This window comes from Wolffia australiana, chromosome 5 (genome assembly GCF_029677425.1).
Source record: "Wolffia australiana isolate 7733 chromosome 5, ASM2967742v1".
NCBI classification, from domain to species: Eukaryota; Viridiplantae; Streptophyta; class Magnoliopsida; order Alismatales; family Araceae; genus Wolffia; species Wolffia australiana.
The window spans coordinates 573,276-589,438 of NC_135839.1; the positions used below are offsets into that span (position 1 = coordinate 573,276).

Sequence of the window (16,163 nt, forward strand, 5' to 3'; positions counted from 1 at the left end):
ATACCCTAACTCTCCAGACTTCAAGGGATCATTTTTTTGGCTTCAATTTATTTGAAACATTGAATATATTTAATTATGATCGTAAAATAAGAGATAAAGTATTTATAAAAAATTTAAAAAAAAATTCTTAAGGTTATGAGGTTATCTAGTAAAAATATTTCATCATAAATATAACTTGAACCCTCCATCCAGATATCAAGATGGCGTGGAAATATGTTAGCTGACATAAAAAGGGTCAATTTAATAAATCACAAAATGTTAATTTTTTCATAAAAATACTGACTCAGCATTTTATCATTAATATATATTTTATATGAAGACGATTTCATTATGTGTAATAACGAAATCATTATATATAATCATTATTCTAGAAAAGACCTTTTATAATTTATAAATACTTTTTGTGAAGATGATTTATTTTTCTTTTCCCTATGTCATGTGCTCTTTCTATAGATGTCAGGGTGCACCAACTGTTCTATTCAGCATCATTAAAAAACATTATATAAAGTTTATCCTAATCCTAAACTGAGATAATCAATGTAATCAAATGGCATGCATATAAATTCCATCCATTCAGTAATCTACTGTACTGATATCATAGTTAGATATCATGAAACAGAGATGTAATTAAACTAGTTTATAACAATAGTTGTGTTCATCCTATTACAATACTTACAGCCTCTTGTTGTGTTCATCATACTAAAAATATAGATGAAAACATATAACATAGGATGTCAGCTTTAGCATTTAGTTCCTATTCATCATATTAAAATATAGACGACAAGATACAACATAGAATGTCAGCTTCAGCCTATAGTTTGTCTTCATCAGATAAAAATAGACAAAAACACAACGTAGAACGTCCGCTTCAGCCTATAGTTTGTGTTTATCATATTAAAAATATAGACTAAAACATGCAACATATAACGTCAGCTTCAGCCTATAGTTTGTGTTCATCGTATTGTGTTTGATCTCATTTCAATATTTTTAATTTTCCCTGATTAATAGACTAATAAAAATCTTATTAGAGACTCTAAGGCAGTAAACCCAACCGCCACTGTCAAAGCTGTTAAGGTGGAAACCTTAACCACCTCTTGGGATATGTGTGATAGGGAAAAACTCATGAATATAAGGCATGGTGGCATCCCCGGCCTCATTCCCACCTGGTTTGTTCCAGCATGTTGGGTTTTTCTTCTTCTGCATCTTGTTTCACTCTTCTCTCTTCTTTCCTTTCTAGTTTCTCTGAAGATCTTCCAACTTTTCGATGGATTTTACAACATAGTTTTTTTTAATTGGGTCTTTGAGATGGAAAATAATAAAAAGAATCAGGGGAAAATACAGTATCACAGATATTGGAACTTCATAGCAGATTCAGAAGAATTAAGAGTCTTTAATTTCTAGAGAAAGAATGAAGTTTATGTCAGCCCCTAAACACCTGACTCTAGCCTCACGAAACTGTTCTCTTGAATCTGAAACTGACCTTACCTCAACTCAGACGTAGATGAATACCGAAGAGGAAGGTGACGACTGGGTTTATTACAACAACCTTAAAACTTAGGAAACATGAGAAAATATATCAACAAAATCAAACATAAGCTATAGGTGATTGGGCAAAGGTATTAAAGAAGAAGAGTCAAGTATTTTACATGACTTATTGGCTCTTCAGAATTTGGAAATCCGTAAAAAAACTGATTGAGCTTAGACAAATATTTCCCACAAGTATTTATTTTCTATAAGTGGCGTTTCATCCCAGTGGCTGTCTCCCATGCAAGAAGGATGTGATCAACAATCTCAGCCACCCCCACTCCATGCTTGACCTGAAATAACAACAGTACGGAAACCCAACATAATAGGAAAATTAAGCCTTACTAAGGAGATGCTGAAGCTTCCATTGAAAGCTAAATCCACTAGTTATGCAGAAAAGTTGGCCTAGTATGGTTTTTCCTTTATGTTTATGTATTGAGGTAAAACAAACTTCCGAATGCTTTCCTTAGCATAAACGCCTAAGTCATTTTTGAGTACATGAAAGAGATCCTTCGAATATTTTTTAAAAAAATTATCATTAAAAAAAAAAGAATATTAAAAAAAATCTAAAAGCTGATGGTCTATTATAAGGACATTGGCTGACCTGCGCAAAGACAAATGGCCCTCCATCCCGCATCCGAAGCGCATCTCTCTCCATGACCGCCAAATCTGCCCCCACTGCAGCAGCAAGGTCTGTCTTGTTGATCACCTGAAAATATATTTTGCATTTAAAAATTGCAGCATTTAATTTAGTAAAAATGACAATAAGCTGAAAAACCCTCATCTACCAAAAGATCAGCCTGAGTGATGCCCGGCCCGCCCTTTCGGGGTATCTTATCGCCACCCGATACATCAATGATATATATGATGAAGTCTGCTAGTTCTCTGCTGAAGTTTGCAGCCAAGTTGTCTGGGAGAATCCAAGGAAAACAAAGCAATGAGGATCATGGACCATGTTCTTGCATATATAAAAGGGAGGTACCAGTACAATTGAAGAAGAGCAGCCTCCTTTTTCTTAAGAGAAAGTAAGGCCATTAAGTAATCGTTTTCCCAAAAATGGAAAAGTTGATGAAAAATGTCTTCGAATTTTTTCGGGGCCAGCCCACAACAAAATGAGCATCAAACACAGAGAAAACCGGATCTTGAAACCAAATATACGATTACAACTTGATGACAGGTGCAAGAAAGAACCATAAAAAACGACACCACAGTCATGAAGAAAGGGTATATCCTGGACAATGTTTCTACTAAGTATCCTATTCTATTTGGTAAATAAATCTTTGAAAAAAAATTATACAAAAATCACAAGGATAAGAAGAGTACACACCTCCACCAGATTCACAGAGAAGAATGTCTGCCTTGTAAAGATTAGAAAGCTCCTCCAATGGGCCCAAATTGATGCTAATGTCCTCGCGTATAGCGGCATGTGGGCAGCCTCCAGTTTCAACAGCCCGGATTCTCTCCTCCGGCAGTGCTCCATTCTTCACCAAAAATTCCCCATCTTCTCTTGTAAAAATGTCATTTGTCACCTACATCATCATTATCATCATAATCATCACGACATCATAAGAAAAAAGATCATAGAGATTTAAATAGAGTAGATTTTCAGAAGGAAGAGGGGATGGGAATGAAGACAGAAGAACTGGAAGAGAAGATCACTGGTATATTAAGTAATACTCTTCCATGGCCACGTTGACAAATTATTTGAGTCTTAAAAGTCTGAAACCATAAATAAATTGGTAAAATAACCAAACATAACTGTTTATTCTGTTCTTAAGATGAGAAAGACATCCGTCTTCAGAAATATGGTTTTAAGGGAGAAAATAATTTGATCCAGAAAAATTAAAATTAATGAGAAAAATCGAACAGCTCTGTGTATACTGGCATCTAAAGATAGTTTAAAAACTACACCATGACATTAAAACAAGAATAGAGAGGATAAAAAGTTTTGTATGTTTGTGATGCTTTGATCGGTAGTGAAGAAAACTAGAGATGGAGAATCAAACATTAAAGACTCGTGTTATGCCATGCGATTGAAACAATCATAGAGAAGATCAAAGCATTTACATCTCTGCAATGCTTTGATCAGAGGGCAAGAAGGCCAGAGATGAATAATCAAACTTTAAAGCTTGACCTTCTGCCATGCCATTAAAACAGGAATAGAGAATATCAAAGTTTTCATGTCACTGTGATACCTCCGTCAGAGGTCAAGAAGGCCAGAGATGAAGAATCTAGAGATAGAACCTACCAACAGAAATATAACTAGGTGGGAGAAAATCAACCAAGATTTCCCCTCTGAAATAGCAGGAAAAGGATATTAAAAAAAAACAATAGAGAAATTCAAGATTGATACTCAGACAGAGATGAAGAATCAAACTCTAAAGACAGGCCCTCTCCCATGCCGTAAGATAAAGCTTTTTCCACGTAAAAGGGGAATCTTTTGTTAAAATAGAACCAGATGCGATATGGATTACTTAAAAATTGGATTTTAAAAAGAAGAGATCAATGGATTTCTACAAAATGGTTTCACGGGATTCTGCCAATGGTCTCGATCGTGGGATAAAGGATTCCGCATTATCAAAGCAAAGCATTCCTGCAATCATTCCTCAAACATATTTAAATACTCCGTTAATTCAAGATTTTCTTGAAAAAGGGGCTCAACCCACAACAATGGTTCATGATATTTTTAGAAAGAACTTTGAATTAACTGAAGTTTTTATCAAATCTTTCAAATCGGTGCGAAATAAAAAATCAAGCTTCAGAGGAGTTCACTCACAGCGGCGAGGCTGTACTTATCCCTCAAGAACTGGCAGAGCGCCAGCATCAGCGCCGTTTTCCTAAAAACATCATGTCAAACACAAAACATCATCATCAAATCATGCGAGAAAACCCATCTGAAAGGGTCTAAATCGGCGATAATCTACAATTACAAGGATGAATTGGGATGAATTTGGAGATGGGTCTGACCCAGTGCCAACTGGGCCACCGATTCCCACGGTGAAGGCTCGCTCGGTGAAGTCTCTGGCCGGCAGAGGAGGGGCTCGCTTGCTGAAGAAGCCCGGCGAGTAGATGGGTTCGTGGGAATGAGGGGCCAGCCCATCATGGCTGTGATATACTCGCCCATCAGCTCCAACCCACGAAGTTCCAAGCTCAGAATGATCGTGATGGTGATGATCATGGTGTGGGTGATCATGGTGGTGATGATCATCGCCATGGGAGGCCATCTCAAGCTCTAGCTTTGCTGGTGGTGAGGGAAGAGCCTGCTTTTGTAAACTGGGTCTGGATTCTGGAGTTGAGATTCTCAGAGATCAGGAATCTGTATCTATATGAAAGCCAGACTGTGTTTGTCACATGGAGAACGTAAGACTGATGTTGGAACTTTTGTTTTTTTTAATATTTTATTCGTGTAGGACTTAGAAAAAAAACCCATTTGGGTATGAGTGTAATCTTCTACAGATGGAGTTGAGAGATGGAGGGGGGTGATGAAAACAAGCCAGGTAGGTGAAGAAATGATAGTACCAAGGCAGGATTCACCCGGTCCAGATGTCGACACTAGACATGGTTGTTTGGTTCCTTTTGAGCGAATTGTGCGGTTCTATTGTTCGCTTTGTATGAATTTTGTTATAATTTTGTTCGATTGTGTGAATTTTGTTCGTTTTTGCACAAAAAAAGAACAGAACAAAGAACAAGGCACTGTGCCGTTCTTTTGTGCGAATTTTTTGTTGGTTTCAAACGAACAGAACAGAACAGCCATGTCTAGTCGACACCCGGATGAATATTGGTGCAGATATTGAAATGTGGATATCCACCTGATAACAGATGGCGATATCAGATATCTTTTGGTACAGGAACTATTGATGATAACCATCAAAGTTATTTTCCTCAACATGTTATTCTATCCCTCCCCTTGCCCAATTTCTGAGAGCCAATTGTTCATTAGAAACAAACCTGATCAGACATATGCTCTGGTCCAAAGTTGGTTCTCATGAAAATCAACTTTAAATGAGTTTATTTGTGTTCATAAATTGACCATGGTCAAAGTCCATTTCAGAAATAAAATCACCTCCGACCAGAATCAATTCTTCGTCACAGTTGAGTCTTCTTCACATTCTGTTCTGATCAGACATCATTGCTCGTCAGAGTCGGCTTCAATCTAAAAATCATCTCCCATCAAAGTCAATTTCTGAAAACAAATCAATTCATATCAGAATTGATTCTTGATCAGATTTTGATTCTGTTGGGACATTGACTTTAGGCCAGAGTTGAGTTACGTTTAGAAATTGACTCTGGTCATATATGATATCTGATCAAATATTGATTGAATTCGATTTCTCTGAAGTTGTAATAATTTTATTCCAGGCTTGTTTTTAATGTTACAAAAAATTAAATGGTAAATGATTGTTTATTTATATTTAGTTAAAATTATTGTATTCTAACATGTATCAAGAAAGATATTTCAATTCGTACAGCTATTTCTTAACTGAGCACTTTAATTTTCATTATATTTTCAAATTTACTTTCTTTAACTTGAATTTTCTCCAGGATATCTCTATCCACAAATCTGATCACTGTTCCCTGGATCCTACAACGAAGTTTGACCATTTTGAAGAAAGGTCAATACCAAAGGCTGATTTTGAGGCTTATATACTTACAATCGTACAAGACCTGATAATACATTGGCAGCTGGAACGTTAAGTAGGTTTATGGACAGTCCCCTGAAGGTATTAATATATTTGAAGGGGTCTGCAGGTCATGGGATACAGTATATTCGTCAAAGGAGAGTAGATGACAAAATCTATACAGATGCCAATCGGGAAGGATCATAAATAGATTCAAGGTCTACATTAGACTGATGCTGATTTCAAGGAGGAAATCTTATCTGCTAGAGTAGGAGCAATCCAAATTTTATTATCCAATGTTGTGGCTGATGGTAAATGTAAAGCATTTCCCCCTCTCACTTTCTCTCCCTTTATCTCTCTCTCTCTTTCCATTGAATTCTCTTTTCTCTGACCTTTCACATTCTCTTTTCTCTCTCCTCACTTGGTCACTTTCTTTAACTTTTCTCCTCCACCTTTTCTCTCTCTTTCTATCCGCTCGTCTGTCCTCTTAACCATCCGCCATTATGGAATATTCTACCACTCTCTTCCCTCACTAATTATCCTTCTCTCTCTCCTATCTATAATTCCCACATTTGGCTTTTCTCACAACCTATCTCTCTTACCTTTCTCCCACAATTTTCTTTAACGTAAACCACCAATCCCATCTCTTCTCTCTACTATTTTCTCTTAAACAGTTCACAATTCTATTTGCTTTGTAATTGCATATTTTATTTTCCTTTAAAAGGGATCTAAGCATGTCTTTAAGAACACTTTTTCTTGAGATTATTGTGAAGTTTGTTTGTTGGAAAAGAGTGATTCTCTTGCCGGCAACAAAAATAACTATTGTGGCATCTTGTCTTCAACATCGATCAAATTCTCTTGGGTTCCTCCCCCCTTCTTCCATACCTTATCTTCCATCATCTTCTTAACATCTAATCATTGACATCATTGGCCACTCTCCCTTTTCTCAACCCCATAATCTCCATCTAGCTTCCCATCTTCTCCCTTATCCATACCTTCATCCCTTCGCACACCTTACCCCATTCATCTTGTGAGTTCACTTTCAACAATTCACTTCTAACCTTCTAGTGCTACACATAAACATCTTCTCTCACCAACAGATTATTTCACACCCATTATTTATGTTTCCCATACCTTCTCCTCTTCTCATTCATTCCTGTCCCTGGAGCTGGAGATCAGCATCAATCAAGGCCATTCAACATTAGAACAACCAAGCTGTTGCCTCCCTCTATAAGATACCTTGTGACACATTAATTTGACATAATTTTTAGTTCATGACAATTGTTGATTTGCCCAGAGTGGCTGTTGACCTTATGAATCCTTTGGTGTGAAACTTTGATTGGATATTTTGAATCCTCTACTTACATTAAGTTAGTTATATCATATACATTCTTTAGTTTGTCATTTTTTGGGGACACCCTCAAGGAATGTCTTATTACTATAATTCGGTATAAATTCAACATTTGCAAGAAGCCCACTATCTTATCCCACATCAGAGGTGGAATATAAGGCTTTCAAAAGGGGCATTAGAGAGACACTATGGATATATATTGAGACAATGTCCACTATCTTACAGAGCTAGGACTAGAACAGGAGAGCCACACAGTTATATATTGTAACAATAAAGTGATGATTAATATCATTCTAAATGACAGAACAAAGCATATTAAGCTGAACATTACTCAATCAGGGAGAAGATTAACCATGGGGTGCGTTATGATCACACACACCAAGTCAGCAAACCCAATTGTTGACTTTTTCACCAAGGGATTGACGAGTAAATTCTTTGACAGGCTACTAAGCATGCTGGGAATCAGAAAGCATCTGTTCACCACCTTGAGGAGGTGATCAATCAGTGAACCTGGTAACAAGTAAATTATACTGTTTACACTAGGCTCATTTTGTAACCCCATAAAGATGAGGTTGAGTTTTAAGAGAAGTGATATTTTCAACTTCTAAAACCCTAGTTTGTGTGGAGCGGCTTCCAGCAATCCCACAGCCACTCGAAGAAGCACTAATGATAGACAATCACATGTTATTGAAATCCAGAATGGAAGAAATAAAAAACTGGAAGGAATTCATCTCCATGCACTAAATTTACCCATACCTCAGATTTTGGTAATTAAACTTGGAAAGCTTACTTATTGAAACTTTTGAATTTTCTCTCTTTCTTATAAAATTTCGGAACACATAATTAAGGGTTTGTACAAGGTAAAGTGCAATTGTCTACTGAGATTTTTCAAGACAAAGAAAAAAATAATTATTACCAGCTTGAGCGAGATTATACCCTACCAACCAGCACAATAGGCAGGCCATGACAAACCATCCAAGGGACCGTTGAAGCAGACCCTATAAAAAGGGGGTCATGCGCATTTTCACCATCCTAAATAGGGACCTCGAGCCCACCCCCTGCCTTCCATGTCGACAAGCAGGTGATGTGCCCGGCGGATTTATATTTACAATCATTGTTAGTATACTACTCGAAGTTTTTGGGACTAACCCAGTTCATCAAAGACTGACATTAAAATGTCCCACATAGACTTGGGATCTTTTGATACAATATTTCCTAGAAAATATATCAATCAAAGAACAGAACACACCTCGACTGGCTTGGCGGGGATTCAAGCCCGAGCCGGATCAATTGTATAGCGATCCTGACAGAATCCACCTCCAATGAAGCTCAAGATCTTAGGCTGGTCGAATGCAACCCGAAGCCTAGAGGGAGAGACTTCCAACCAATTCTTGATCCACCTTGAAGACGCCCCTTTCAAAATGCCCCCCCTTCTCCTTATATCATTTTTCCCTCCGGCCCTTATTCACTAATAGGCTATTATTTCCATTTCCCTTAATGGGCCTGATTTAGCCCTTTTATTACTAGGTCGTCATGTGCCAATCCACATGATGCTCTTCTATCTCTTTTATGCAGTAGATTTTGGGTCAGCCCATGGTTGACCCCCACTGTGCCCCATGTTGACTATCACCTCCTTAATTAGGCTCACATTTGAATGTTCCTATCGTTCCTGATCATCCCAGACGTGGATGATGGACGGGATGGGATGAATTTTGTCTCGTCTGATGCCCGGATTCAGTGTAGGGACGAAGGAGGGGACTAATTTTCATCCGACGGTACAAAAACTGTCCTGTCCAGTTCTCTGGGGACAAATTTTGTCCCGTCCATAAAAAAACGTCCCGTCTCTCATCCCGGATGAAAAAAAATTATTTGATATTTTTTTAATATATTAATATAGATTTTTCTAAGTTCTTTTGGGAAATTTGGAGGAGAGAGAATCTAAATGGACATATGTACAATTAGTTCTGAATGGCGTCAGTTTGCACGCACGAAAACATACAGGGACTTTGATGAAAATTGTCTTAGCGAGGCCATGTGGCTACATCTCAACCGTCAGATGTGAATACGGCGGTTTTTCATCCACATTCTTCCGTCCATTGTCCGAGACCTCCAGACGGACGGTATTTTCGTCCCATGGGACAAAAACTGTCTCGTCTGGTGGTCCCCGGGATGAATTTTTGTCCCCAATTTTGTCCAAACCCTTGGACGGGACGATTTGTTTGTCCCATGGGAATGAAAAACCGTCCCCTCCGCGTCCCTGAACTATAACTGTTCCTTCCTTGGTCTTCTCTTGAGATGTATAGTACCATATCATCTTTCTAAGCAACAACACCCAAGTGCAATACTAGATTTGCAATACTTGAGCAGTTATACCCTCCCCGAGGATGCTGACAAAAGGTGTCAAGCCAAAATTTATTGAATTCTCGAGGCTCCTGAAAACTAATTTAGTGTATTTTACCTTTATTACTTGGTATATTTACCTTTACAAAATGAGGAAAAAGTAGGTTTTTTCATGAATTTGACATCATGAACCTCATTCAAATGACAATAATGAGAAAACTCAATGACAGTTTCAGAAGTGTAAATAATATGTAGAATAATAAAGGTAATATGAGTGGGAAAAACCTAAAGCTATTAGAACCTTAAACCAGTGGGAAAAAATATAGGAAGGAAATAACAGATTCGGGAAAATATTTGAGATAAATCTAATTTTCATTTTCCCATTGCATCAGAACCTCCTATTGATCCCAATTATATGCCCATTTCAAAACAGTAGCTTTTGAAGGGCCTCTAGGAGATCTACATCGTAACTCCATTTCATCGATAAGATTACCTTGAAAACTTTCAGTGAAAGCTCAACAAACAGATTTACAAATGGAGATAAAATTAGAACGGTTATAAGTTTTCTGTGAATGTTCCTATGGAACCGTCTCAGGCTGCCCTTCATGTGCCCCCCAAAAAAAATGTATTTTCGAAGAAACAAAAAAAACAACTGTTATTGACTTGAAATTTTCAATTAGTACCAGACCTGAAAAAGGATTCACAAAAATGAAAGATAAAGACACCTTTATAGTTGACTCCACAAGGACTCCATAGAAATGACCTATAAACTTTTTAAAAATGCAACGGTTTGTTCATGTTTATCGTGCACGACTGCCACTTGGATAAAGCATCCTTAAACTTTAGGGCCATTGTGATTTACTTTATCCATACATTCAAGTTATCATAATTGTCATCAGAGCTGAACTTCCGTAGTGAATTCTACAAGAATCTAAAACATAAAAATATTTTTTATTTTATTTTTCATATTTTTAATTTTTTATTTAAACTTTTTATAAAATAAAAGAATGTAAATTTCAATCTAACAAATCTGTGGGTCAACCAACCCAACTGGGAAAGTGTTTCCACCTATTAAGAACAAAACCTACAAACGTGTTTATATAGTGAAATGAAAAGTTATCTAACTGGACAAGTCGGTCTATCTTGCAGAATACCACTAAAAAGAACTGCCACACTAAAATCTAAGCAATGTAAGTCGTTAATTCATTTCTGGGATCAGTCTAAAAATCTGCATTCATCCGTATGATGTTTGAGGTCGAAATTTTAAATAATCCTGCCTTGACGTCATTTGGAGTCCACAAAGCTCAATAATTTTTTTTGAAAAATTTACAATTTTTAAGCTGGTTTACAAAACTCGACAATGAAGCTTTTCTTGTTGAATATGGGAGCTTCAACTTCATTTGGGGTACCACGTGAAAGAATTATCACACTGAAATCGAAATCATGTAAAGGGTTTTTTTGTGAATTTCTTACGTGGGTCCCACCTGGGAGGCAGCCTTCACCTTCTCAAGCCGCTTCTTGAGGTAGGCTTGGCGGAGCCGGTCACGGCGAGCAGCCTCCTGCTCCTGTCGGCGGATCTTGAGTTCCGTTGCCTTCTCTCTCGCCTCGCTCGCCTCCTCGTGAACCTCCCTGCAAATTCATGAACACATTCAGATCCTACCATAATCATAATCCATGCCCATAAATAGATCTTGCTTGGTCTCCATAAGTTTCCACATTTATATCCTACTTCGTTCTTCCAATCAATGTCTGAATTCGAGAATACTCCGAATTCAAATTCCAAGTCCATATCTATATCCAGCCCCATATCCACATTCAGATCCATTCTCCATATCCATAATCTAGGTCCACATTGCTCCATCTCCATACTTCATGTCGAAATTCAGATCCTACTTCATTTCCAGAATTCCCATCTGCATTCATATGAGGTCTAAATTTTAGATCCTTCCCCATATTGATATCATGCCCAAATTCAGATCGTGCTCCTTGTTCATCATCTATGTTCATATTCATACCCTACTCCAAATTCAGATCCAGCTCCACATTCATAATACATGTCCACATTCCAATCTAGCTCCATATTCATAATCCATGTCCACACTCAGATCCTGCTCCATATTCATAATCTACATCCGCATGCAGATCCTGCAACATATTCATTATCCACAACTACACTCAGATCCTAATTCATTTCCATAATCCATGTCAACATCCAGATCCTGCACAATCACCATAATCCATAACCACACTCAGATCATACTCTCTCTCCAGAATCCACGTTCACATTCATATCCAGAAGCTATCAGCCTTGGCAATCAAGTTCTTATCCAACTCGCCAAAAGATTCCTGCACGATCCCTTGAATCTATGACCAGATTCAGATCCATGGAAATCGATTAAGTATCCAACTCACCTGACAAATCTCTTGTGCTCGTCTCTGTCCATGGTCAAGCCAGCGCGACCAGGCCCAATCATCTTTGCATCTTCCTCCTCTTCTTCTTCTTCTTCTTTTTTCACCCGATTGTCGTCTTCGGTCTCCGTGTCCAATTGAACACAGCTTTTATGGAAGAAATCAACGCAATAGATCTCGTCCTCATCAGGGATCTCGCCTCTGGAGAGCTTCTCGTAGAGTTCTGCCTTCTTTTCCAGTGCTGCGTAGCTCACTGATCCATCCTGGACCGCCTTCAGCTCGAGTTTGTCCCTGGGTCGTACACGGCGGCGCAAGAACAGAAACAGATTAATCTTCTGGGACAGTTTTTTTACTGGGAACTATAGTCGAAAGATCAGATACAATTCATTTTCGTCAAAAAATAAATAAAAATAATTTAGTTTTCAAAGGATTTTCTTTACAATTGGAGGAAAAGTATCCTCCGAATCATTGTCTCCCAATCTATAGGAGGACGATCTTTGATTTCCTTCAGGAAATATAATACATCTTCTCCGTTTTCAACTGTTATGGTTTTATAAATAATAATAATTACTAGAAAACGAACAACAAAAATGATGAAGAATTCAGTTTTTTGTAACTTTTTTTATTTTTTAGAAAGTAATGGGATGAGAATAATGATCGACAGGATATGTAGGTGACGGTTAGGTGTGCAGAAAACTTTGTATTCTTTATGAAAAGAAAAGAACGTCAGATATGTATCACCGAGGGCTCTATAATCCGGCTCAGATACTTGATGATGACTTCTTCCGATTCGAAAATCAACCCATGAACAGATAAGATCCGAAATTCTCGGAAGAGATTAAGGACGAAATGAACTCATGGCATAACGGGAGGCAAATCCATGGATAGGAAGTTACGCAGGGGAATATTGCTTAAAGAATCATCTAGAATATACATGCAAACATTAAAATAGCGGATCCTAGGGTTTTGGAATATCCAGTTTCCCATCAACATTATTTCAATTTCACAGCAAGATCAATGAATTTCCGGTCCATAAATTCACGGAGATAGAAAGTTCTTAGGACTAGGAAGTTTCGCAGGTGAATGTTCCTCCAGGAATTATCAATAATTTTCACGCAGACAGAATAAAAAGTTACGAACGACGGGTCCTAGGGTTTTGGCGAATCCAATTCAGCATCACCATTTCTTCAATTTCAAGGCAAAATCGACGAATTCGCCGGCCAATAACACGAAAAAAATTAAAATTTCAAACTTAAAAATTGAGAAAAACGGTAATCCCAATCAATCGATCAAAACCTTAAAAAAAAAGTTTTTTAGAAAAAAGCAATCATCGAGAACACACCGATGGGCGCGGGAATCGACGCCGGAGTTCTTCCGGGAGAAAACATCTGGAACGGGGGTCTTCCTCTTGGCTCGGAGATGTTCTACGGCATCGCCGCCCTGCTTGTCCCGGCGAGCTTCTTCCTGCGCGCGGTAGAGCTGGGCCTTGAGCTCGAGAATGGAGGAGGCGCCCACTCCCTCGATCGCGCGGTGCTTCTTCGGCATGATCGTCGACTCCGTCAACCATCCCAGCGACTCCGCCATCGCCCCCGCCCTCTTCTCCTTCCTCTCCGCCCACTCCCCCGCCATTTCTTCCTCTCTGCCTTGCTGATCTGACTACAAGGAGAGAAAAGCTAGCGAGGTATTTATAGTTATTGTTTGGGACGGATGACGGATGATGGATAATGGATAATGGATAATGGATGATGATGGATAATTGTATGATGGGGTGATGGATAATTAAATGATGGATGATTGCATGATGGGGTAATGGATGATGAATGGTGGACGATTGAATGATGGGGTGATGGGGTGATAGGGTGATGGATAATTAAATGATGGATGATTGCATGATGGGGTGATAGGGTGATGGATGATTTTCATGATGGGGTGATGGATGATGGATGGTGGACGATTGAATGATCGGGTGATGGATGATGGTGAATGACGGATGACAGATAATTGGGCAATGGATGATTGAATGATGGGGTGATGAATGATGGATGGTGGACGATTGAATGATGGGATGATGGATGGTGGAAGATTGAGTGATGGGGTGATGGATGATGGATGATGGATGATTGAATCATGGGTTGATGGATGATGGATGATGGATGATGGATGATGGATGATGGATGATGGATGGTGGATGATTTCATGATGGGGTGATGGATGATTGAATGATGGGGTGATGGATGATGGATGATGGACGATTTCATGATGCGGTGATGGATGATGGTGAATGATGGATGACAGATAATTGGGCAATGGATGATTGAATGATGGGGTGATGAATGATGGATGGTGGAAGATTGAGTGATGGGGTGATGGATGATGAATGATTGAATGATGGGTTGATGAATGATGGGGTGATGAATGATGGATGGTGGAAGATTGAGTGATGGGGTGAGGGATGATGAATGATTGAATGATGGGTTGATGGATGATGATGGATGACAGATAATTGGATGATGGGTGATGATAATTGATGATGGATGATGGGGGTAATAGGTGATTAATGGCTGATGATAGATGACAGATGATGGACAACAAATTATGGATGATGGATGATAGATGATGCTTGATGGATGATTGATGATGGATGATGCTTATCAACGATGACAAAAACCATGTATCATCTAAATGCATCTTTTTTTTGCGGAGGCTAAGGCTCGTAGACGGTTGACAAATAGCTCCCAGTCCGCTATAGGATTCCACAAACTGGCATGGCAATCAAAAAGGTCAATCTGATCAATGAGTAGATTGATCAGATGAGCTTGATCTTGATTGTGCTAGTGAGGTTATCTAGGCCCTATATAGTTATTCAATGAATGATCTATGTTCCGATTAAACATATACATATAGATACATACATATGCATATACCTAGACATATACATATACATTTACATATACACATACATATCCATATACATATACATATGTGTATACGTATGCATACACGTATACGAATACATTATAGATATACGAATATGTACACATTTTCAAATATTATTATGCCAATATGTGTAACGTTACTTAAGATTGTGATAAGCAAAAAATAGGGGTGAATTTTACTAAATTTTAATCCTTTGTCACTGTCAATTTTCATCCCTAAAATTTATAAAAACCCTACTTAAGATGTTAGTGATAAGTAAAGGTATCGTCTAAGGGAAGCTAGTAAGGAATCCAATTTGATGCTTTGCTTGCGTAATTAGAGTTAATTTGATCTTCAATGAAGATTAAATCAACCTAATTAGACAAGGAGGTTAGAAAGGGGGGTAGAAGAGATGAGAGGAATAGAAGAAATAAGGGGCTCTAGATTGGCTTCTTTGATCCAAAGAGAAGGGTCCAAGGGGTCAATTAGAGAGTTTGAGAGGGAAATTTTGATTTGGTTTGGTTGGTTTTGTAGGTTTGATAATTCAGAAATAACTACACTATTAGATAATAAAAAATGGAAATTTAATCTCCTACAAATTGAAGCTTTTTTAATAGTTTTTTTAATGCACTTGGAATAGCTAGGTAAATATCTCAATCTGTCCTCTCAATCTCAGTAAGGGCTTGTACATTTTGCTCAAGTCTAGCGATTTAGAAGTTTAGACCAAGATCAAGAAGAACGAAGAAGAAATTTAACTAAAACATCATCCAAAATATACTAAAAGTTCAAATAAAAAGAAGAAAAAAGGTACCAAATAGGTTGATCCAAGCTGGACCTCCACTCTGTCTTGCAGCTGTGATAGAGCACCATCCAAAATGACCCCCTCCTCTCAAAATTTGGATCTTATACTTAGGTTAAATGGTGAAAATTACTATTTTAACCCTGTTCAGTAATTAATTTTTATGCATCAATGTAGGCTGGATCTAAATGAAAATACAGATAGA

At 38.0% G+C, this 16,163-nt stretch overlaps 2 protein-coding genes across 2 annotated transcripts; both read right to left on the bottom strand.

Moving 5' to 3' along the window:
• Positions 1-1,576: 1,576 nt before the first annotated feature.
• On the bottom strand, positions 1,577-4,837 carry UREG (urease accessory protein G). The gene is made up of 6 exons (XM_078575792.1): positions 4,492-4,837; positions 4,301-4,361; positions 2,852-3,053; positions 2,313-2,434; positions 2,129-2,233; positions 1,577-1,817 (listed from the first exon to the last, which is right to left on the bottom strand). Exons 1-6 carry the CDS (start codon positions 4,746-4,748, stop codon positions 1,731-1,733), a joined length of 834 nt encoding a protein of 277 aa, XP_078431918.1. The 5' UTR covers positions 4,749-4,837; the 3' UTR covers positions 1,577-1,730.
• Positions 4,838-11,134: 6,297 nt separating this feature from the next.
• Positions 11,135-13,904, bottom strand: LOC144703548 (uncharacterized protein At4g18257-like). The gene is made up of 3 exons (XM_078575734.1): positions 13,586-13,904; positions 12,247-12,534; positions 11,135-11,463 (listed from the first exon to the last, which is right to left on the bottom strand). The coding sequence occupies exons 1-3, from the start codon at positions 13,870-13,872 to the stop codon at positions 11,304-11,306; spliced, it is 735 nt and encodes a 244-aa protein (XP_078431860.1). The 5' UTR covers positions 13,873-13,904; the 3' UTR covers positions 11,135-11,303.
• Positions 13,905-16,163: the final 2,259 nt, after the last annotated feature.

What these genes read in the sequence shown, in the direction of transcription:
- UREG (XM_078575792.1), bottom strand. Translation starts at nt 4,748, where the DNA reads ATGGCCTCCCATGGCGATGATCATCACCACCATGATCACCCACACCAT. An exon ending in TCTCTGTGAATCTGGTGGAG is followed by an intron (nt 2,435 to 2,851) that starts GTGTGTACTCTT and finishes GGATTCTCCCAG; the next exon opens with ACAACTTGGCTGCAAACTTC. An exon ending in TCACTCAGGCTGATCTTTTG is followed by an intron (nt 2,234 to 2,312) that starts GTAGATGAGGGT and finishes ATATATTTTCAG; the next exon opens with GTGATCAACAAGACAGACCT.
- LOC144703548 (XM_078575734.1), bottom strand. Translation starts at nt 13,872, where the DNA reads ATGGCGGGGGAGTGGGCGGAGAGGAAGGAGAAGAGGGCGGGGGCGATG. An exon ending in GTCGATTCCCGCGCCCATCG is followed by an intron (nt 12,535 to 13,585) that starts GTGTGTTCTCGA and finishes TGTACGACCCAG; the next exon opens with GGACAAACTCGAGCTGAAGG. An exon ending in GAGCACAAGAGATTTGTCAG is followed by an intron (nt 11,464 to 12,246) that starts GTGAGTTGGATA and finishes ATGAATTTGCAG; the next exon opens with GGAGGTTCACGAGGAGGCGA.